Source organism: Parambassis ranga, chromosome 13 (assembly GCF_900634625.1).
Source record: "Parambassis ranga chromosome 13, fParRan2.1, whole genome shotgun sequence".
Classification (NCBI taxonomy): Eukaryota; Metazoa; Chordata; class Actinopteri; family Ambassidae; genus Parambassis; species Parambassis ranga.
In genome coordinates this window covers 14,687,805-14,710,954 of record NC_041033.1, presented here as the reverse complement: position 1 = coordinate 14,710,954, position 23,150 = coordinate 14,687,805, and the positions used below count along the sequence as shown (strand labels likewise).

At 43.7% G+C, this 23,150-nt stretch overlaps 3 protein-coding genes across 3 annotated transcripts in view; 2 read left to right on the top strand and 1 right to left on the bottom strand.

Annotated features, from left to right (window-relative positions):
* Window positions 1–16,669, top strand: part of nxn (nucleoredoxin) — a 48,400-nt gene extending 31,731 nt beyond the window's left edge. The window contains exons 2-8 of the mRNA XM_028420429.1: window positions 5,217–5,334; window positions 7,719–7,852; window positions 9,910–10,010; window positions 10,850–10,956; window positions 11,667–11,846; window positions 12,317–12,441; window positions 16,362–16,669. Coding sequence (XP_028276230.1) covers window positions 5,217–5,334; window positions 7,719–7,852; window positions 9,910–10,010; window positions 10,850–10,956; window positions 11,667–11,846; window positions 12,317–12,441; window positions 16,362–16,544 — 948 coding nt within the window. The 3' untranslated portion in view covers window positions 16,545–16,669. The remainder of the gene's footprint in view (window positions 1–5,216; window positions 5,335–7,718; window positions 7,853–9,909; window positions 10,011–10,849; window positions 10,957–11,666; window positions 11,847–12,316; window positions 12,442–16,361) is intronic.
* A 693-nt stretch (window positions 16,670–17,362) lies between these two features.
* On the bottom strand, window positions 17,363–19,685 carry mrm3a (mitochondrial rRNA methyltransferase 3a). The gene is made up of 4 exons (XM_028420428.1): window positions 19,287–19,685; window positions 18,783–19,027; window positions 18,539–18,700; window positions 17,363–18,448 (listed from the first exon to the last, which is right to left on the bottom strand). Exons 1-4 carry the CDS (start codon window positions 19,664–19,666, stop codon window positions 17,877–17,879), a joined length of 1,359 nt encoding a protein of 452 aa, XP_028276229.1. The 5' UTR covers window positions 19,667–19,685; the 3' UTR covers window positions 17,363–17,876.
* A 275-nt stretch (window positions 19,686–19,960) lies between these two features.
* Window positions 19,961–22,941, top strand: glod4 (glyoxalase domain containing 4). Its single transcript, XM_028419650.1, has 9 exons — window positions 19,961–20,120; window positions 20,301–20,350; window positions 20,435–20,555; window positions 20,644–20,788; window positions 20,956–21,092; window positions 21,212–21,298; window positions 21,384–21,497; window positions 21,578–21,664; window positions 21,752–22,941. Exons 1-9 carry the CDS (start codon window positions 20,031–20,033, stop codon window positions 21,815–21,817), a joined length of 897 nt encoding a protein of 298 aa, XP_028275451.1. The 5' UTR covers window positions 19,961–20,030; the 3' UTR covers window positions 21,818–22,941.
* Window positions 22,942–23,150: the final 209 nt, after the last annotated feature.

Sequence of the window (23,150 nt, the reverse complement as noted above, 5' to 3'; positions counted from 1 at the left end):
GGTGGGGGGACACGGCAGCGGACACTCTTCTTGACAGGGTAAAGCGATAGTCAGGTCAGAGCCACACACACAGATAGAAGTAACACACACACACTAGCTGTAGTGTATAGTGCGGGCTGAAGTATGGCTGAGAGGCGGGAGGGGAAGGGCTTTTTCTTTGTAGCCGTGAAGAGCAGCAACAGCGTTTTGAAGTGGATACAGGCAGTTACTGAGAGCCTCGGGAGCAGATTGAGCAGAGGCGGGGGTGCAGGAATGTAAGTCGAAGCCGGCTGCAGGGGCCCCAGCCAAAAAAGATGAGGGAGTATAGGTAGCGAGCGAGCGAGGAGGAGGAGAAGTTTGCTTCTCATCTGTCTTCAACCTGAGAAGAACACACTGAATGTTTTCCTCCTGACACATGATGAATGGACTGTTGATGCTGCTGTGCATCGACACGTTAGTTTGACTCCCATTTGCAGATGAAGGTTGCACAGGTCACGGCTTGATTTCTAAAAGAAATATTTTTTAAAAAAAGAAGCTTTGGTTAGCACCGGTCTGCTCTCCCCTGCACCAGTACAGTACATCTTTACGGTCAGAGATCACACTGCCTGCAGGCACTCTCAGTAAAGGACAAATGCTTCTGTTGAACATGTCTAAAGGAGGCTGGTCAGTCCACCAGACAACCTCCAGACAAACGGCCTAACACAAGATGAGTGCACTGCTATCCATCAGCTGACTGCTATCTCGATTTTATTCAGGAAAAACCCTTCTTTTGAAGAATGTAATCGAATACAACTAGAACACGGTTTCCTCTGTGTCCTTTGTGAATACTGTGAAACACATCACTTGTTTTTTTGTTTTAAATCTGTGCCAATAAATTTCCCTCGACACGAGTGAAGAGCTTATATGTGAACCATTTTTGCCGGATAATAAATGCCACTGACAATACATAAGTAGGTTACAATTCAACAAATCTACTGAGCACAGGAACATTTCAGCCCTTCGGCCATTTTTTTTTCCAATTTATCAATTGGATTATCACCATTTGTCCCTCATATAATACTCGAAGATAAAGGACTGAGCTGCTATCAGCGCCTCAGCAGGACACCTCTCATGTCTTCTGTTGTAAAAGGCTGACTCTCCTTTGTACTGAAGCAGCAGTGGGGAGCGTCTGGCAGACGCCTCAGGCCTGGACCGGTCCACTGAAAGTGGATATGTGTGGAGATAGTGCTCAGACATTCATAGGTGAATAGTAGATGTTGAGTGAGGGAAATTTCTCTCACATTGTATCTCTCAACAGAGTGACACTCAACCAGCACGGCCGCTGCAGGGGCAGACAGAGGCTGCGTTTCAGGCCATTTTAAATGGGGCTGAGCCAGAACTGGCGTCAATGTGTGTGTGTGTGTGTGTGTGTGTGTGTGGATTATAAAGTTTTGGAGCACAGAGCGTTCACCTAAGCTAACCTCAGAATGTGACCATAAAGTGCAGCAGTGCAGAAAAGCATGAAAGTGACCGCCATGCATGAGGTTTTACATGAAAATGGTGGTATTAGGTATTTTTCCCTACTTCCCCCATCCCCCGTCCTCACTAACAGTTATGGATACAGATAGAATGTTAATGCTGCAATCGATCCTAACATCTAAAAGGAATCAGCATTTTCTTTGCTCAGTGGGGCGATGAGAAGTTCAGCCCTGGTATCTCTGATCCACAGGCTCCACAGTGGGATGATTTGTCTCCTTCTCTGGATATGGATCTGCAGCCATGCGTGATCCAATTAGTATGATGAGCGCTGGGCATCGCATGAGGGCAAATGCTTGCATGTCCACTAGAGTAAATGGATTCTTCTTATGGATTTCTAGCTCCCTTGTGTCCTAACAGTTGGTGGCCTCTCTACAGGGGGCTATCGACATGGTTAAACCAGTGTGTAACTATATAGCCGAACCTCCTGCTCGGCTCTATCCTTACACACTCTGTTGATATTGATAATGAATAGTAGCCTCCCTTTGAGAAAGCTGGGTTGATGCTGTAAATACAATCTGCAAGCAGTTTACATGGTAACTGGCTGCTTCTAGACTGAACATGGTAGAATAATAATGCATGTACAAACCTTTTATAGAAGATGGTACTGTTATTTTTCGTCAGATAGAAGTCACTTGATAATTTCTTAGACATTGGGGTAAAGGTGTGTTTTGGCCATCTTTTTTGAGCCCATTCACACTGGAAAAATCAATCCGGCTAGAGCGGGATTCAGGCCGTATCTGAATATATCCGGATAGTTTTTTTCTGAGTCTGAACAATGCAAATCCAGATATATCAGGATGGATTTCAATCCACCTCTCGGAGATGTGGCTCAGGTCTAAACGCAAATGCGGCTAGCGAATCCCGCTAGCAACATGATACTTCCGGGGACAGTGTCCGGGTCGCGTAAAAAAGCCGTATGTAAACTACCGTCGAACTATGACAGCTTTGCCCCGAGTTTATTTTCGACAGGGCTACAAAGGAATAAACTGCTTTTTGAACCGAAAAAAAACGAAAGAACGAGTGACACGGAAGCACATGCTGTCCTACAGTGGCCTGAACTGACTCTGTATTTTACAAGGTGCCACCTAGTAGTTTGGAGGACAACAAACAAGCCGGGTTAAGCTGGATTGAGCACGCCCAGTTCACCCTGTAAACTAAGCTACCTAGCTAAGCTGGCTCTGCCTTCATACTTATTATAAACCCCTCTCATCTAACTCTCTGGGCAAGAAACCAAATAAGTGTAATTATAAAACATGAAACTCTACATGTTTTTTCATCAAATGGTGACAGAAGTGTGTTTAACACCTCGTCTACAAGGGAGAAGTTGTTTCTCACCCAAAGAATGAGGTCATATTTGAAAGCATGATGCATGTGTGCGTTTCTTTAACGACCTATCATGTCACATTCTGTATTTACTCGCTGAGCTATAATAGACGGCCTGCAGCTCTCCACAATGAAACAGTGTTTTCAGGGAGAAACGGATCCTCATGTTTTCTATTCACAACAACAGAAGAGGGAAATGTTGCTACTACAAGAGCTAACGTATCCGATGTTCTGGAGGAAGACGCGACACTTAATGACGTGTGAGATTTCCCCCTCGTCCATCCACCTTTTCAGAGTGAATTTGTTTGTCGTCTGTTTGTCTGCGACAGACTCCAGGACATGCATCTTTTGTAGTTACACGGTCATTCATCCACCCTGAAATCATACCCGCTCTTTCATTTTAAAGGCACATCTAAAAACCCTGGAAAGATTTAGCATCCCCCCGAGCTGCTGTGATCTGCAGCCAAATCACCAGGCGCACATGATTCAAGGATGCAAATTATTAGCAGCAAGACAAAGAGAAGGAATTTGATGTTTCCTCTCTTGATGCAGCGGCATGAAATGAAATAGAAAGCCTTGGATTAAGTACACAGGCTGCTTTTTGAATGAGTGCGCCTACACTTCATGAACCTGTCAGGTGGTGATAGATGCAGTGGTTTTAGCGGTGTAGCATTGTCATCAGCTAAATTCTAAATGTTAAATTTTTTAATGTGTTTATTTAAACACAAACAGCAGACACCTGGCTGTCTTCAGATTTATTTTACACTGTTACAGTACATACCACAGTGTAGGACCCTCTGAGCCATGACATGAAATTGATTTCTAGACATTTCAGTGTTACTGCAGAACCAATCACTATACCACTCCGCTTCTTTTTTTCTGCTTTTCTCACACTCTTTTCGATAAATCCACCTCTCGGTCTGACACCATCAGCCTGGATGACAGCAGACAAACAGCATAGTGAAATGGCTGCACGCTTGCACAGATGCAGTAGCTTTGGGAGACAGTCACACTTAATGCCCCTAACCCCATCAATTTGTGAGCAGAGATTGAGTTTCCAGAGCAGCGTGAAGCGTGTGCTAAAGCCGTTGACTCTGACAGGCGGTAGAAGTTTGCTTTTGAGGCACTTCCAGACCGACATAGTGGGAAGGCTCCAGGACGTCTTGCCCATGTGACGGACTGTCTGACCTCTGCTGTCACAGAGGGACCTTTATGGTTGACCTCTGCTGCTGACCTCACACGTTTGCAGAAGGAGGAGGTGTGCAGGCGTTTTCCTTCCCTCTCATTCAGCCTCTTATCAGAGACAGTGTGTGGTGAAGACACAGAAAAAAGAGCAACAAATGGTTTTCATCAGCCCAGAGCTCAGCAGCAACCAAACCTCAGGCTTACTTCACCGAGCCCTGAGGAAAGCACTTCATTTGGCTGAGGTCCTGTTGGAAAGGCTCAGCAAGTGCAAATCATGATGTTATATTATACAGATACTGAAGTGCTTGGCTTCATAGAGCAGGAACGTTATACAGCAGTGAGTAAAAAATGTGTTTATATGTCAAAGATGAAATCACTGCTCCACTTTTACTCATTTTGACCCAGTTCTTCCACAAAAGCCATTTTGACCTATAAGCAGGTCAAGTTTAAGGATATATGTTGCTAACATGCGAACATCTTTGTACATTTTCTGGTTTGAGGATTTCATGCGAGGCTTCCTCCTCCTTCTCTACCTCCTCCTCCTCTTCTCTCTTTGAGTTGCTGAAACAGCAGCTCTGCTCAATGCAGATTGCCGCTCCTTTACAAGACATTTTCTATTCACAGTGTAGGACTCTCCCTCTGATATGGAAAGCAAGCCTCAGACAAAAAAAAGCTTGATCTGCCCTTTGATGTTAAGGACTACACTGATCACCGAACTCCGTGAATAGCGTCAGATCGTGCACAGTTTTCTGGCTCTAAAGCTTCTTCTCTGACTTTATGAGGCTGTATTAATATCAACTTGTCGTATGTGAAGGTATTATGATTGAATTTAAGGTGTTCATAAAATGACGTGTCGAAGACTTTATGCCTCCTTTTACTCCTATTCATGACACAGCAGGGACGGTTTGCTCCATTTCTGCCTCTTTAAAGTGCAGCTTCTCACTGTGTCGATTCACCTCCAGGCTGCCTGCACTCCTGTGTTTTTGTTCTAGTCCCCCGTGTCTCTTTGAAACAATACAAAGTGTGTTTATCCAATAAAATACACACAGCACTCTGGTGAAGTTTGTAGTATTTCAGGTAAGACCTACTGCACCACTGAAGTCATTATAGCTGAGGGAAATAGATTTTCCAGTTCTGAGATTTGAAATAAAAACAAACGTGTTCCCTGTTCACATTTTCCAACCTCATCTCTCGTCCTCTTCTCTCCACAGATGAAGCTGTGGAACAAGTACAAGGTGACCAGCATCCCATCTCTGGTGTTTGTGGACGCATCCTCGGGGAAGATTGTGTGTCGAAATGGTCTACTGGTGGTCAGAGATGACCCGAAAGGTGAGATTAAATGTCTGCAGCCGTTCACACACAGACACGCACACATTATGTTATGTTATGAACCATCTAGCTGAGTTATTTTTATTTCCTAACCTCATGCTCTGACCTTAATCCTCTTTATTGAATGGTTAACCCCAACCACCAACCATTCAACCCCAAAATATCACTGTGTAATGAGGTAATAGGAACACATGTGAGGGTCAAAGGGGCAGAATAACAGACATCCCACACACACTTCTTCTGTCATAGTTGTTATAACCCTGAATTCTTGGGCTGCAGTTTACACACCCAGATTCACTCATTCTGGCTTCACATTGTGCCTCATAAAACACCAGCAGCCAGGACCTAAGTGTAGTATGAGGCAAGAGGGCATGAATAAACAGTTTAGATGTGCAACCCAGATGACTAATTTTTATCAAAAAGTATCAAATATTTTAACAAACTGTCCTGAAGATAACTGTCTTAAAGTAATATATTTGTGTATATCAAATAATGGGTGGTGAACTGACTGAGATTGACGATCTTTAACAACATCTTTAACTTCGCTTATGTTACTGGACTGAAATAGAGATCTTTGAGTTTACACACACCCCCTTTTCAATGACAATATGAAGGAAAAATGTTCTTTGGGGCCTTGGTTTAACTATCATTTATGTTTACAATTATAAAAGTAGCCCTTTTATTTATAGTTCTTTAGACTCCAGTCTCTTTTTATAATGGCACCTATGGGGAAAGGGAAACATTTTCTATCACAATTCCAGTGGAACAAACTTTCTAGCCTCCACAGATCTCCTGTTTTTGGCCTTAACTTTTAGTTGCTTCAGTACAAGCTTGACTGATGTTTAAGTAAAAATCTCTCATTATCTAATTTATGCACAAATTAAAAATATGGGGGAAAAAATGATTAAGATGTCCCACTCTCAACCTTTTAGCTTTGGTACACTTAAATAAAAAAAGAGTATGAACTAATAAATGTTTGTCACCACAAATATAAGTATATATCATTCAGCATTTGGCTAAAACATTTTTCAATAATTTTTTATCTTTGTTTGAGTCTGTGTTACCATAATTATGGTCCCAGATGAATATTATAGTGTGTCCACGTCTCACTCTCTCATCTGAAAAACCTATCATTTCTGCACTTTGAAGTGGAGATGAAGAATTAACAAGAGTGGGCTTGCATTCCTGAGAAAATCTCAGTTTTTTTTAAAGTGCTGCCTCTTCATGCCCTGTTTGGTCAGCTTGGAAAATAAGTGTTGTTAGTCATGTGAGAAGGGAGAATGGCAGCCGGCAGTGAAGCAGGATGAATTTTGCATAAGCACTGTGACAGATTTTGCTGTCTGTCTAATGAAAGACAGTCCAAGCCTGCAGTAATAGATCGAGCATTCATTAACTGTTCCTCCAGACTACATGTGGGTAAAAAGAGATTTTTCTGAGGCCTTAGCAGCAAAGACAGTCCTTATGTTTAACCAGGATTCTCTGTCATCTCTTACTGTTACAACAGGGCTGTAGTGTTTCTGTTAGATATTTCTGTTTTCCTGTATTGGCGGTCAGACTGGGAGCTGTTCCCAACGTGACAAATCAATTCATCAACAGGAGTTCAGAGAGGAAAGGGCCAGTAAAAAGTTTGACGTACATTGAGACTGGGAGGGGTGGGTGAAACAATTAGGACCCTCTGCCTTTCACTCTCGATGAAAGGGCTGACTTGAGTGGCGGCAGACTAGCCCGCAGCGTAAAGATGGAGTGCACTTTTACAATCAGGACAACAGTGACAGGCCACGCCAGCTCAGTGCAGACGTGTCATTCCTGCCTAATGAAGCCCTGGACAAGCACGCTTGCATAAAGAGGCCATTATGAACCAACCATACAAGGTTTTATTTATGATTACCCCCCTTTTTCATTCAGCTGCACCAAATACATCTCCGGAGCTTGACAGGAACAATGAAAACACCTTGAAAAGGAAATAGAGGAGAGGATTTCTGATGGCTTTGAGAGGCTCAGCTTTTTTATTGAGGTGTGCATTTCTAAAAGCAGAAAAAATTTACAAAAAATATGTCTTAGCATGTTTGTTAGCCATGCTCATGTCTATTTTGTCCAGTTTTTTTAACTTGTGTTGACATTTGTACAGACAGAGCTTTACTCTAACCTTGCCCACTCCTAATTTGTAAACACCAGATACATGATAAAATAATGTAGCATAAAAGGCCTATGTGATGCTAACTTCCCTAGACTACAAAAATATGCCCTGAGTGTGACAGCACTCTCATATTAGCATTTAGCTCCAGAGTGTGTAGCACCTCACAATGCTGCTAGCATTACAGTAAACTGTTGTGTTTCTTCCCACGTTTCCCCCTTTCATTGCTCTGTCGACTTTCCTCTCCCAGGCCTGGAGTTCCCTTGGGGGCCGAAGCCGTTTGCGGAGGTGGTGGCAGGACCTCTGCTCAGGAACAACCGGCAGACAACGGACAGCAGCTCTCTGGAGGGACACTACGTGGGAGTGTATTTCTCAGCACACTGGGTAAGTGCAGACAGACCGGAAAGAAGACAAAGACAACCTGTTTTTTTACTTTTCTGTCAAAACACTGAGACATTGGAGAGGAGCAAAGACAGCAGCAGCAGAGCGGGAAGAGGCAGAGTAGTATCTGAGACAGATAAGAGAAAGGAGCAGGAGGGTGGAGGTGATTCCATTGTGTTTGTCTGTTTAGATGGTGGTTAACTATCCCTGTCAGTCCTTCCAGCCGCACCACCTCTGGATCTGTCACCACACCCCAATGACATCAAGCCATTGTCTCCTTCTCTGCTGGACCTGCTGATAGCCAGTTAGGGTCATGACTGGGTGATGCATGAAAAGGCATTATATCATCAGACTGTTTCTAAAGAGATGCAGTGCAGTCTACCGAGGCCAGTCAAGCAGAGCGGCTGCCAGAGCCACAGCCTCAGATACCGACTCCTCAGACTGGTGACGCCTGAAGGCTGGCTCAGACCCCAAACCCGAAGAAATTGAAAAGGACAAGTCACAAAAGCCATTGCAGGAGTTTATTTGCGGTGATTTTACACCACATTCCTGTCAGTTGCTCATGTAAACCTATCTGCTATTAAAGTAAACATTAAATCCCAGCAACTCACATAAGCTTAAATTATTTTCTTTTAATGTTTGGGGACCTGAAACAGCCCAGGGCAGAGTCAGATATGACCTACATTTTGCTCCTAAAAACCCATTACATTTAAAAACCATTGGCAAACAGAGGCCCCCATTAAAGCGCTTCTTACTGCTACAGCACACATTACACTGCATTGTTGTATAATGACTGTAGAGCACAGTCTATAGTGGTGTTTACATCTACAAGGAGAAGTCAGTTAATGAGCAGTGAATTGATTAAGGCTTTGTATCCTCCTACTCTCCCTTTGTTATGAGTAGTCGTGACCGGATCAATCACTGTGCTTAATGCATTGTATCCACAATAATGAGCCTAATTTCTCTAATTAATAGGTAAGAGAGAGCGATATGTGTGTTTTTTTTAAAGGAACTTGTGTATGTGAAATGCCTCTAAGGTTCAAACCAAAAAAGTCAGCTCGTAAAGGTCTATTCGAGTGGACTTCCTGTGTTCGTCTCACAAACTTCTACACCTAATGAGTGGCTAAATAAGCCCAGCTGCCTCCATTTTTTAAGCTCTTGGATATAACAGCACCTGTATAATTGGGTCTTTACAGACAGAAATAAACAAGCCGTCTCTGTAGGTGATATTTGGATTCAAACTGAGATGGTTCGGCATCGCTGTCAAAATAGTGACAGCTGCAACATCCCACACAGAGCCTCCAAAACTACACCTCAAAAACACTAAAGGTGACAAAGATGTATCCATATTTATCTACAGGCATGGAGATTGACTAATCTCTGGAGCCTCAAGTGGTCATTTGAGAAACTGCAGCTTTTTTTTACCACGTGCCTTCCTTTTCTACCCATAGAGCACGCTGCTTGGTATTTAATGACCTGCTACCATCATAACTCACTGTTTATTAACAACCTGGAGCTCCATGACAGCAGTAATCCATCAACTGATAATGTTTTTGTATAATATTTCAGATTTTTTGATGTGGCATAAATGCGACTTATTTACAGAATAAATATTTTTATTAGTGTTCGGCTGGGTGTTCAGAGGAACCTCTGCAGACAGACACACACATACTGCATGGGAAAAGAAGCTGGAAGTTAAGACTGCTCTGTTTTCCTTCTCACTGCCGTGGTACTCTGATGTCATCCTAATGCCAGCCATACCACCGCTCCCTGTGCCTGGATAGAGTGTGGGCTCTCCAAACACACACAGCAGAATAAATACCTCCGTAAGCTGCAGTGCTGCAGCAGGATTAGCGTTTTAAGAAGCCTGGACCCTGTATTTGAAAGAAGCTGCATACAAAACATGGGAGAAATACTAGTTTGTGGAAAGGTGTGTGTGTGTGCGGGGGGGGGGGGGGTGGATTGGGAAATACCCTGGACAATAAAAGCTGTTATCATGTTTATGACCATGTGGGTGCTGTATTCATTTTTCCTGTGTTTGTGTTTTTTCTCTGTGGTAGTGCCCACCATGCCGCAGCTTGACCCGGGTCTTGGTGGAGTCATATCGAACCATCAAAGAGTCGGGTCAGAAGTTTGAGATCGTTTTCGTCAGTGCTGACAGGTGAGATTCACATTTAGACCCCATTCACACTGGGGAAATCAATCCGGCTAGAGCGGGATTCCTGCTGTATCTGGATATATTCAGATACAACGCGAATCTAGATATATCAGTGTGATATATCAGCAGTGGCTCAGTGGTGAGCAGGGTTGTCCAATAACCGGAAGGTCGGCGGTTCGACCCCAGCTCCTCCCTAGTCATTGTTGTGTGTCCTTGGGCAAGGCACTTTACCCGCATTGCCTCCAGTGCACTCACTGGTGTATGAATGCGTATGAATGAATCGGAAGGCGCACCTTGGCAGCCACGTCTCTGTCAGTCTCCCCCTGGGGAGCTGTGGCTACCACTGGTAGCTTACCACTGCCACTGTGTGAATGTGGTGTGAAAGAATAATGCATCTCAATGTAAGCGCTTTGAGTGCCTGCCCAACAGAGCAGAAAAGCGCAATATAAGACCAATGCATTATTATTATTATTATTATTATATCCGGACTGATTTCAATCCACCTCTCAGAGGTGGAGCCAATCTAGCCGGATTGGCTCAAATGTGGCCTGAACGAACTCTGTATATTACCAGGCACCACCTAGCGGTTTGGAGGACAACAAACAAGCTGGGTTAAGCTGAATTGAGCGCGGATACATGTGTGTGATAGCCAGATTTGAAAATAGGTCTGAACATATCCAGCTTAAAGGCTATCCTGATTCAATCCCACTCTAGCTGGATTGACTTTCTCCAGTGTGAACGGTTCTTATTGACACATCTTCCTCTATCTGTCAAGTTTGTGCTCTGTATTTATGGGACAGCACTTATCCATATGTTGCTTTGTTGTTTTTAAACCTGCCCAGGTCAGAGGAATCCTTTAAACAGTACTTCAGTGAGATGCCATGGTTGGCAGTGCCATATTTAGATGAAGCTCGACGATCACGACTCAACAGACTCTATGGAATACAAGGTATTGTACGATGACCTCATCTATATATTTAAGCCAAAGCACTGAGATTTCCTTCTCTGCCATGTTCAGTTAAGTCACAAACTGAAACACTAGCACAAATGGCTGACAGCTCTCTGTGCCAGGCAAACAGCCACGCAGAAAGCTCTGCAGCCTGAGGAATGTGGGTCGGTTATCAAGTTTACAGTCTTGTTGGCTTGTGCGGAAGTGCAGCGCCTCTCTCTCTCTCTCTCTCTCTCTCTGTGCCTCACACTTTTTTCTCCTCTGTGTGTTAGCAGAGGATGACTGTTGATGAAGTTAACAAAATCTGGCTGTAGGCCTGTCCTGCAAAATATGTGAGGAATGCACAAAGGACAAGTCAATACTGCCCCCCCACTCTCACACCCCTGCAGTTCAGCCTCGCCCCCACCTCTGTTGACTTGTGTAGATGAAGCACTCTGCACTCTGTTTGCTGCCTGATGGTGTCTGTTTCTGATAAGGTTGCACATAAGGCACAGAGACTGTAATCACAAGGGTGGTGGGAGCCAGTGACTTAAACAAAACAGGCAAAAATATCCACGCAGCAAAAAAAAATTCTCCGTAGGGGAGAGGGAACAGTCAGCGTCATGAAGTGATAATTATCGGAAATTACCCGCGCTCCTGCCCATTTCCTCCCCTCCTCTGTTTGTCTTCCTCTCACTCCATCCTCTCCTTTTTTTCTTCCCTTTCTCCAGGTATTCCGACACTGATTCTTTTGGACACAGAGGGTCACATGATCACACGACAGGGCCGTGTGGAGGTGCTGAATGACCCGGAGTGCCGACTCTTTCCCTGGCACCCTCGACCTGTGCTGGAGCTCAGCGAGTCCAATGCGGTGCAGCTCCACGAGGGGCCCTGCCTCGTCCTGTTTGTGGGTCAGTAGATGGGGATTTATAATGCAGTGCAGCTCCACATGGGGCTCTGCCTGAATGCAGTGGCATTTATGTAGTGCATATTGAATGTCAGACTCTATGGAAAATTCTTCGAGAGTCTAAAGGTCCTAGGCCTGTGGGAAAAGCCTGTTGCAGAATGTATCCGTCTATTTATATGCTAATAAGGAAAGTGCAAAATGAGTATTTTCTGTTTGTAAAAAAATGACTTGGATGTGAATACAGGGCAGATACGATGACATTACAGCACAATAGGAAAGAATGAGAGAGTGCATAGTGATGACCCTCAAAATGTGAGACCACCCAGGTGTCTCTAGAGCTAAACTGCAAAACAAGACGGAGACCATATGTACGGTTCCTTTCATCCCTTCACTCATCTGTCTGCCAGTCTCCTCTTCTTGTACTCTGACATTTTTTTTCATACTTTCAATGTCAACCTGGATCTTTTTATATAGACGCTGAAGAGGAAGGTGAATTGGAGCCAGCCAAGGAGTTGATTCAACCAATAGCAGAGAAGCTTATGGTCAAGTACAAAGCAAAGGAGGAGGAGACGCCGCTGCTGTTCTTTGTGGCTGGAGAGGTGAGACAAGCCAACAACACCTATAAAAGACACGTTGACAAATGCTTAGCTTGTTTATACATCCAGTTCATAAATCACAGATGATCAAGAAAATGGGCAGAAATAAGGATATCTATAGTGTGTTTCATGTCCAGTGTGAATGAGTCTTTGTTGATCAAACGGCATAAATGAAAGCATGCAGCTGACCCTTCTCTTTAACAGTCAGTGCGATCCATGACCCACAGTTCACCTGCAGCTCTATCATGACAGTAGATATAGATCCTGCCAGCAGGCTTACTTTACTCCCTCACATGGCTCTAAAATCATCCATCATTTTGCTGCTCTTATCTCCTCCCACATCATCCCTGTGTGGGCCGAAATATGGAGTTTTCATAACTCTTGTTATCTCATGTTGTTCTGTCTCGACCTTTTTAGAACTGATGGAGTTAGCAGCAGCAGCAGACTTAATTGCCAGATTAGCTACCTCTGCTCAGCGCCCCTGCTCTCTGCCCTCCAGCTTGCCTTCCTCTTTCTCTCTCTCTCTCTCTCTCTGCCTGGCAGTCTGGGAGGACAGAGACAGTTTCCCATGTCACTCACCACGCAGCAGGCTCAGGTTTCGGCTGTGGGGCTTGCACATGTGCTAACTGCAGAACCCCGACCGCTCCACTCTAATGTCAGCCTTGACACACAGAACAGAAACACCTTAATTTTTCAGAAGGGCAAAAGTTGGCATGATAGTGTTTCGTGTTCATTGTCCATGTGCCAATATTTATTTGACCTAACACAAAGAAACATTGTTGCACTGGATCGTGCAGTAATTCAGAAGTTTCTCGTGTTATAGCCGCAGTCTGTGTTTGCTTTGTCTCCCTCGCGGCACACATGCTAGGCCAGATATATTTACACCAATGTAGTGCAGGTATAATTTCCTGGCTGTAGCTCAACCGGCTATGAAATCACCAGGTTTCATTTCCAGATTGGGTTCATAGAGTCAGATATCACTTCCCATCTCAGACGTGAAGCTTGCAGGCTTTGGGGCTCCTTCACCTTGGCCTGGGTTTGCCCTGGTAGTCGTACACTTTGCTGCCAGGCCAGCTGCTGGGTTTTCTGTGTCCATGAGACAGCAGTATGTTGGCGCTCGTCTCAGGGTGGGTGAGGCCAGGCTGGGCCCAGTGACACAGGATCTTCTTACCCGGCTGAAATAAAGCCACATAGTAGTAACCAGGTTTTTAAAAGCAGAATGAAAGATCTTTTGTTCTTTTTTTTTTTTCCTGAGTGTTCTGGGTCTTGCATACAAAAGTCTAGTGGTATTATCCAGTCACATAAGAATTTAACTGATTCTTTTTGTGGCAAGCAGCAGTGACTATTGCCTGTGATTGTGTTCTTCAAAGCTTGTGTGTGTGTGTCCCTAAACAGAATGACTGCTTTGACTTTGAGATTATAATGGGTTGCATAAACACCCCGAGGCTGCTTCACAAGCAATTATTTGGAAGCTTCTACCTTCTTTATTATTTTCCTTTTTTTGTATATTTTGTTAACTTTTGTCATTCATGATCCCCAGAGGATAATGCTCACTGTCTTTGTAATGTTTCCTCTTGTGCCATCATGTGACTTGCATATAAGGATTACCTCAGGAATAACCAAAACATTTTCATCAGCACAAAATTGTTGTGTTTATTATTTTGTGTTTTTTAGCAAAATTCACTCTATCACCATGTTAAACTGGGATAAAAATTGTTTAAAATTAGCATAAGCATATTAGCTTGCTATCAAGCTGCTAACATAGTACATTAGCATTGAAAAATCGAGAAATCACTTAATACATCATAGCAGCATTATAAAATGATGGACAGTTACTGAAGAGACTGTAGTGACTTTTCCATTAGACATCAAAGACCGCCTTTGAGATTCGAGTGAGGCGGAGACCAGTGGAAAGGTTTATTATCATTATCAGCTGAGGCCTTATCAAATGCTCATCACCTGTGAAATGCCACAGTGCATCAATAATCAGAATAAGCCTGACATGGCCCAGCAGGTCCCGCACGGTAAACGCACGCTGAGCCTTATCACAGCTGTGAGTGCGGGCTACAGCAGAGAGGCCTTTGTCTTTTTTTGTTCTGAGCTGAGCTGCAGAGGGCGGAGGGTGAGGGGGGGGGGGGGGGGCTCTTGTATGGCTGCACCTCACGAGAAGCAGTTTACACAAGCAGAGCAAAGCCACACAAAGAAGATGCATGACTTCCTATGGAGGCCAAGACTGTGACGCAGAGATTACATCTTCTCATATCGGAGAAGCTGGAAAGGCCACAGTGACAGATTGTGGAATGTCTGTCTTTGTGGTTTCTTTACACCATGTGCCCAGATGATCTACAATCTCAGCATGGCTGCATTTGTAGATAGAGAATAAAGCAGTGTTTGTACTCAGTACAACATTATGGTTAGTGACAGCCTACATGTGTGACCGTTAACTGGTCGTATGGTGATTTGTAGTGCAATAAATTAGGCTCCATTCACAGAAAGTTAGATGCATATAAGAAAACAGCACAATGTAAATCATCTGGTCCATCTGTTAGCATTTTGGCAAAGTAGAGGTCACAGACTTCATCTTGGCATACTTATCCTTTTTTAGGCAGCAGCCCTGCCAGGCTATTCATTGAGAAGTCTAAGTGTGGTCGAGTGATTTGATCCATTTAGCAGGAATATCTGTGGATATCTGATAACAGAGAAGACCCAACGCAGACAGCTGAGGAGAGGGGGTGTCTGAGAAGTTTGTGTAGCAGGAGATCCATCCAAAGTCGCTGTGTTGTTGACTTTTTGGTTTTGACTAAACTGACACATAAATCTGTAACCAGCATTAACATCTCTGGCTCTGCTAGAAAGCCAGCTCTTTGTTGCAGTGCCCCCCTCTGGGCTTTTGTGGTAAGTTCTGCATTGGAAACATAATCGGTTCCATATGAAAGTGATCTTTAATCTTTGAGAGTCCCTCAGAGCCAGCGAGCTGAGCTGAGCTGAGGGGAAATCAGGTCATCATGTCATGAGGATGAGAAAATGTCCCAAATGATATTAGTGTATTAGCTGCTCACATTCAGGTGTTCTTAACAAACACAACACATAAAATTAATTTAACTGAGTGGAGACGGGAATAATGAATCTCTGTCAGGGCAGGAATGCCGGTTGAAGCAGCACTCCCAGCTTGGAACTCAGGCTGAATTACGAAACTGTGATTTCTTTTTCAGTCTCAATAATTAATGGGCCTTTCAAAGCTTGTTTAGCTCCTGCTTGCATGCCTGTATTGATTCATTTCTGTTATGTATAGCCACAGAGGTTGTAATCCTGACTTATTAAAGGGTGAGAGGTGACATCCAGCCTCAGGCTGAACATGGGTGAAGCCCATTTAAACTAACTGCAAAGGAAAAAAAAGACTAGAATCTCCACCCAGCAGCAATCTATTTTTAACTACTCCTTCACAAGTCCACGCACTGCTCCATCTCCTGCCTACATGTGCTGTTCAAACACTCGACAAGACTTAAATCTGATGTGAGTTAGCTTGTGAAAATGGAGGGATGTTGCTGGACCCCCACCTGGTTCCTTCCTGTCTTTCCACACAGCAGGATGTGTGACTAAGCAGCAGCTCTCAGGCCTCTCTGGGCAGGATGCCTGCAGGAAGACAGCTGAGAAAAAGAGTTTCAAATTCTCTTTCAAGAAGTCTGCATTAGTAAAAGGGTGTGCCGGGCAGTTCAGTGGTGTCTGATCAGACTTATTTTTTATTTTTCAGAGCAGAACTATTTCCCTGTCAAACTGTTATAAATAACATAAATTGTCAGGTAAAAGTTTACCTGCAGCCAAAAAATGTTTTTTTTTCCACACAAGCATTCCAGCCCTGCCTGTGAGGAATGTCTGACATCATATCACACTCATCTCTACATTTTTCTCTTCTTTCACCACAGGATGACATGAGTGACTCCCTGCGAGACTACACTAACCTCCCAGAAGCAGCACCCCTGCTCACTATCCTGGACATGTCGGCCCGCGCCAAGTACGTCCGTGACGTTGAGGAGATCACGCCAGCCGTCGTGGAGCAATTTGTCAACGACTTCCTGGCTGAAAAGCTCAAACCAGAGCCCATCTAAAGAGGACGTCCGACCATACATTTGGACATACTATTATGGGACTCACTCCATCATCAAACCCTGACCTATTGCTACACCCTCCATCCCTCTCTCTCCCCCTTTCTTTCTTTCTCTCTCCCACCTCCTCCTGACTGTTAGAGACACGTCTCACTTTTTACTGACATTTTTATTTTTTTTTTTCACACGTTCCTCTTTTCATGGAGTCCTCTCTTTCTCCTGTGGTGCCTTGCATTGACTATAGACCATACAGTAATATATATGGAGATTCTGTTGTTGTTTTTTCGTATTCTTCCTTTTTTTGGGCCTCAAGAAAAGTATTTTTTCTCCACACGGTAGCATTTCTGAATTCTAGAGAAAACCAGAGAATTACCCAGTGGACCTACTTCATTCTTTGCTCTCTGTGTTGGTTTCTGAATGATGTTAAGAAAGAATAAAATGCATTTTTACAGATGTAACCCACACGTAGTGCGAGATGTGCTAAACCTCAGTTGGATGTAGCTGTAAGACTCCACGGGCCTATTTAAAAACAGTATGACAGGTGCACATACAGTAAGGCGCACGTTCTACCAACGACTGAATTTTAAAACGCCCTATGTCTTGTTTGTGTATGTGTGTGTGTGTGTGTGTGTGTGTGTGAGTGAAAGTCATCTCAATCCAGTTGTTGTTGGTGGTTTTCATCTCAAAGTCATTATGAGGATTTTCTGTGAAGGTCCCCCTAATGAAAACTTCCAGGTTATTTCTGGAGGCACAAAAAATGACACGTTGAAAAGTATTGAATGTAAAAATCCCTCTTCTGTTTCTTCAGTCACACACATTAAAAATTCACTGGCAAGCACATAGTTTTGCTCCTGTTAAGTTTTATCAATAAAGTTAGCTCTTGGACATGTAAAAAGACACTGTGCAGTGACTCACTTGTCCTTTTTAAGAGGTTGTTCAAAGAGGCGTGTGCCCACAGAAACAGGTTTGTCTGCAGGTGGACTCACTTTGTTCCTGAGCAAACTCCAGGTGGGACTGAAACCTTTGACCTCATACTTTGTAGTACTGAGTACACTGAAGTGTGAATACTTGCACAGACAACATGGCTGCAGATATATGCAGAAGGAGGGTCATACAACTTGCTGTTCGTAGACTAAATGCAGCAGCATCATAAAAATTTAGTGGTAGAGCATAGAGAAAATGAGCTATAAGATTTACTGCACATAAAATGGTTTGTATTTTCATCACCATCAGCAGCCCGTTTGTTCCTATAGTTGTGTAGTAAGCATATCTACAGCAGCTCTTTATTTAAAGTTAGAATGGCTGTTTTTTTTTTTACAGTTTTCAGAGGAAGCATCATAAAAGCTTCTCAGCTTTAGGCCTTGCCTTCTTTCCAGATGTTTGCAGTAGCTTTAACAGTTGCTTCCTCCCCTCAAACAGAAGAATACTGGCGGCCATGGCTGAATTCAAGCTGTCCACATCAGGAACAATAGGAATGAAGAGCCTGTGACCATCAGTCTTCTTAGCTAACTGGACTGCTTCCAGACTTAGACCATGCGTCTCTCCACCTATCACAAGAGCAGTGGGACTCTGGGCCCAGCTGTCATGGTACAGCTTGGTGTCCACTCTAGGGTGTGAAGAATCCTTATCTTCAGCTTCAGAGTCAGAGTCAGAATCATAGTCCTCATTGTGTATGTTTTTGTTATGAGATCTAGTGCTGACCCAGCCATAGTCTCCTGCCTTGGAGGCCTTTTCATCTGTTTCTCCACTTGTGTCTGCGACACTGCTGCTGTCGGCTACATGGACGATCACTGGTTTAGGCAGATTACTCCTAATATCATCCCAGTCCAGGCTGGGGTAGATGGGTAGGCGGAAATGGGCGCCCATTGCTGCACGCAGAACTTTAGGCTCCCAAACGTCAACACAGCCTGTTAAAAATAAGAAAAATGAAGACATGCAAAGAGGTTGTTAGAAGTGAAGTTAACATCTTCATTCAGTGATTATCATCATCAACATACCCTTGGTGAGGAGGACATTTTGGCAGCCAGCAGCAGCAGCACATCGCAACATAGTCCCAAGATTCCCAGGATCTCGGATGTTGTCACATATCAAGGACAATGGCACAGCATGACCTCTGTGTGTAAAGTTCAACCTTGACGGATCCGGTCGAGAAAATATGGCTGCAGAGGAAGACACCAAAGTTAGAAACAATATACGTACCTGTGCTTCATACTGACCCAGAACAAAAACTGTGCCCCTTACCGATCACACCCTGGGGAGCCACAAGGTCAGACCACATCTTGATGTCCTCAAATTTGACTTTAACTAGCGTGGCTCTTCCAAGCTTGTCCAGGGGCAGCTCTCGCAGCCGATCCACGGTACTAAAGAACACGGTCTGTGGTTTGGCGCCAGCATCTAGGGCATCACAGATTAAACGCCTGCCCTCCAGGACGATTTTTCCCTGGTGCTCCCGAAAGGTCCGGGACCGAGCGACACTCACTAATTTCCTGACAAGAGAAGTGGATAGGGAAAGGCAGAATGAACACAAAATTATTTCACACTATACCTCATGAGTAACTGGAGCAACTCTGTCAGCTGACATGACTCAGATAAATATATTAGCATTTATCCATCCATCCATCATCTGAACATCTGCAGTGCAGTGGCCGGTGCCTATCCCAGCTATCTACAGGTGAGAGGCGGGGTACACCGTGGACAGGTCACCAATCCACCACAAGATATTAGCCTTTATACATTAACACTTACGCCAGTCTTTTATCTCCAGGAGAAGCTCTTTCAAATCGCAGCCCATCAACTTGATCCTTTGAAGCAACAGTTTGAGCAGGTTTTATTACTGACTCCAAGTAACTCCTTTTCTTGACAAAGTCGCTTTTATGAGGATGCTCTGTCGCAGGTGAGACCTTTGCCTCCTTCAGCCTCTTGACGTTCATTCCTGCAGGGTCAGATTGTGGCGGCGGCTTCAGGACTTTACCCGTGTCGTTTCCGGGTAACAACACTCTGACAGGTTTCCTCCTCAGTCCGCGTACATACCGTTTCGGTTCCATAACAACACCGCTTCCCTTTGATAGAAATACATTTCGTTCTATGGAAAAAGTACTTATCACGCTTCTCATGAGCGCTGCCATTTTGCCCCCTTTTCTTCTTCTCTTGTCGGTCAGAATGGTGTAGCACCATAAGCTAATCAACGTAGCGCCCTCAAGCGGCAACTTCAAACTTGCACGTTGCTTGTAACCTCGCGAGGTGTCAGGGGAAGATGCAGAATTATTGCATTTTGTGTCAAATTGTTACGGTTTATTATAATTATATGACATCACGATTATTAACAGCGTAACAAAATATACGTGAATAATAGATTTAGCTGTAAATATCTGCTCGGTGGTCTGTTTGCTTTTCTATTTGCTTTAACAATCGATCTCAGAGAAATCGATTGTTAAGGAAACTCAATCGCATCCTGCACGGACATCTTCAGTGCCACATCTGTCAATAAACATGGCTCTGAGACGAGCGCTGCATTTTGTTTTCAAAGTTGGTGACAGGGCCAAAACAGCCACGTTTTACCGGGATGTTCTGGGCATGAAGGTACTTTGTCTTAGTTGCATTTAATAACAAGGTGTGCTTGAAGCCATTGATTAGCTTATCTTAGCTACACTATTTCACAACCGAGGCCAATGTCCTTATTTATTATGAATGTGTAGCTGGTCTGATTCACTTTAATACTGAGCTTCCTGTATCTTTTTCATGCTTTCTCTTTGATTTCAGATTTTACGACATGAAGAGTTTGAGGAAGGCTGCAAAGCAACGTGCAATGGGTACATAATTTAATGAGGAACTTTGTACACACAGAGATACCAAAATAATACTGCTAACCGTGCCTCCATTTTGTACCCATACAGCCCTTACGATGGGAAATGGAGCAAAACAATGGTTGGCTTTGGTCCAGAGGATGACCATTTTGTTGCTGAACTGACCTACAATTATGGGGTGGGAGGATATCAACTTGGCAATGACTTCCTGGTGGGTTTGGACAATGCACAGAGGACCACATGTCCCATTATTTATACAGTTAGTTGCAATGAATGCATATTTTGTGTTTTCTCATTAGGGCCTCACTCTGCAGTCGAGTCTGGCTGTAAGCAATGCCAAGCGTCTCGGGTGGCCTCTCACTGAGGTGGGAGAGGGTCTGTATCTGACCCAGGCTCCTGGAGGCTACCCCTTCTACCTTGTGGACAAAGAGCCGCCTCCTCATGGTGAGCGTCACAGGTCTCAAATCTCTTTTTTCTGGATGTAATTAGTAATATTGGAGTTTTTTTCAGTGAAAATTTTTGAGTTACATTATCAATATTCTTAAATAAACATGAAAACTATGAGTTTCGCATTAATTGTAGAGGTTCTACCCCTGCCGATCTGCTCGTAGACCCTGTCCAGAAGGTTTGTCTCGGAGTGTCAGACCTCCAGAGGTCAACCCAGTACTGGAGTACACTGTTAGGAATGAAGGTAATGGATAAGAATGAGGAAAAGAGGACGGTCCTGATGGGATTTGGAGACAATCAGGTGAGTCAAAGGAACAGATGCTTCAGAGACTTTGGATCAAAAGTTGCAATGTGCCATGGTTTATTTGTGTTCATGACTAAAGTGCGTATGTGTTCTGCATGGGATCTGTTATTGTGTAGTGCAAACTGGAGCTTCGTGACCTCGGTGGAACAGTTGACCACGGAACGGCGTTTGGAAGAATAGCATTTTCATGCCCACGGGAGCAAGTAAAATATTTTTTATATTTCCCAACTAATTTGTTAATTTTGGATTTTCAGCAGTAATAAAATCAATAACATTTACATTCCTCAGCTGCCTGACCTTGAAGCCTTGATGAAAAAGGAAAATCAGAAAATTCTCACTCCATTAGTCAGCCTGGACACTCCTGGAAAAGCCACAGTGGAAGTGGTTATTTTGGCTGACCCCGTAAGAACAAATAAAGCTGCGATCATGTGACTGATGAGTCTGGTTAAGAATATTAACCGTTGAATGTTTGTTTTTTTTAGGATGGCCATGAGATTTGTTTTGTGGGAGATGAAGCATTTAGGCAGCTGTCCATGGTGGACCCCAAAGGAAATGAGCTGCTTGATAAGGTTGGTGTTGTGCCATCATTTCGTACTCAACATTAAACATGCAGCACGTGTTGGACGTTCACTGTGTTTCTTTCACTTTGTTTTTAGGCTATGGCTGAAGATAAGAGTGACGAGTGGTTCGCCAAACACAACAAACAGAAGGCTGCTGCCTGAAATGAAGGGGCCTGCCTGGAAACCTGCATCAGCAGGGTATTGAATGATGATGAGGATAGGAGGCCTCTGTTGTGTAGACCGCCTTATAGTGTCAACTCAATTATCCTTAGGCTGGCTGCATGAGGTGTATTTTCTCTGTGAGGGTATGTTAAATTGATAGTGGACCACTTGTTCTGTTTGATGGATATTTATCCAGGAAAAACTATTCCTATCAATATTGCAGAAAGGTGGGCAACAAAAAATCACACATCACAATTACCTTGAGCAAAATGTTTGCACTGAAGTACTACTCATAATAGCTGGACTATTACTACCTGTCTGCAATTTTCTGTTTCAGTACCTGTGCACAGATTTGATCAAAGCAACTTTATTTATGAAATGCTTCAATCAAACACATTTGTCTGACTGAAATAAATTGATCTATAGCAGGAGGGTATAGGATGAAGTTTCCATCTATTATTCTGTATAGGAGAGGATCAGGGTCACTGTAAAACATTTATTAGAGTTTTTCTCACTATTCTGACTTTTATATTCTGAAATATAGGACTCTGACACATGTTTTACAACAGACCTTTTCCTCTTCCTCGTGTAGTTTATGCTGTAAACCTTCAGCTTGGGTGAGAGAAATCTTTCTTTACACACCAGTCCAGTCAGCATCATGCAGGAGGAATGGTTTCAGTTTAATTTGCTCTGTTCGGAAGGGATCTCTGTCTTCTATGTGTTCTGTACTTCTCAAAAATATTAAAAAAAAAAAAAAATCACGTGGGGGGGGGGGGGAGTAATTGTTGCAGTTTAGCTACAGAGTCATATTCTTTGATTTCTTTTTAACTGAAATAAAACTTGCAGAATAGTGTGTGTACTTTCATTGCCTGTTTATAATGATTGCATGTAAATGCAGGTGGCTTATGCTAAATCGTATCGTGTGCAATTAATCGTCACCGATTAATATTTGCCACTTATCGACTACGTCATGATCATCATGACGAGCCACTGATCGCCGTAGTCGTTTTGTGTGTGACGTCCTCTCACCAACACCCGCAAGCGCGCACACGTGAGCCCACCATAACAATAATGGCGGAAGGCAGTGGTATTCAGTTAAATGATGCGGAGCAGCACGTTTCTAACAGGTTCAACGTCTGTCACCATAAGCTGGAGTACGAAGAAAGCGCAACGAGGCCACAACGCCGGCTACAGCTGTGCGCGTGCATACGCGACATGCATTAGGTGTGACGCGTGGAGCGCTGGTTGTTGCCATAGTAACTGGATGTTCGCTCGTATTATTTTAATGACTAGTGTACACTGTTGCCTTGCTGATTTTATGTAGCACTTTGAG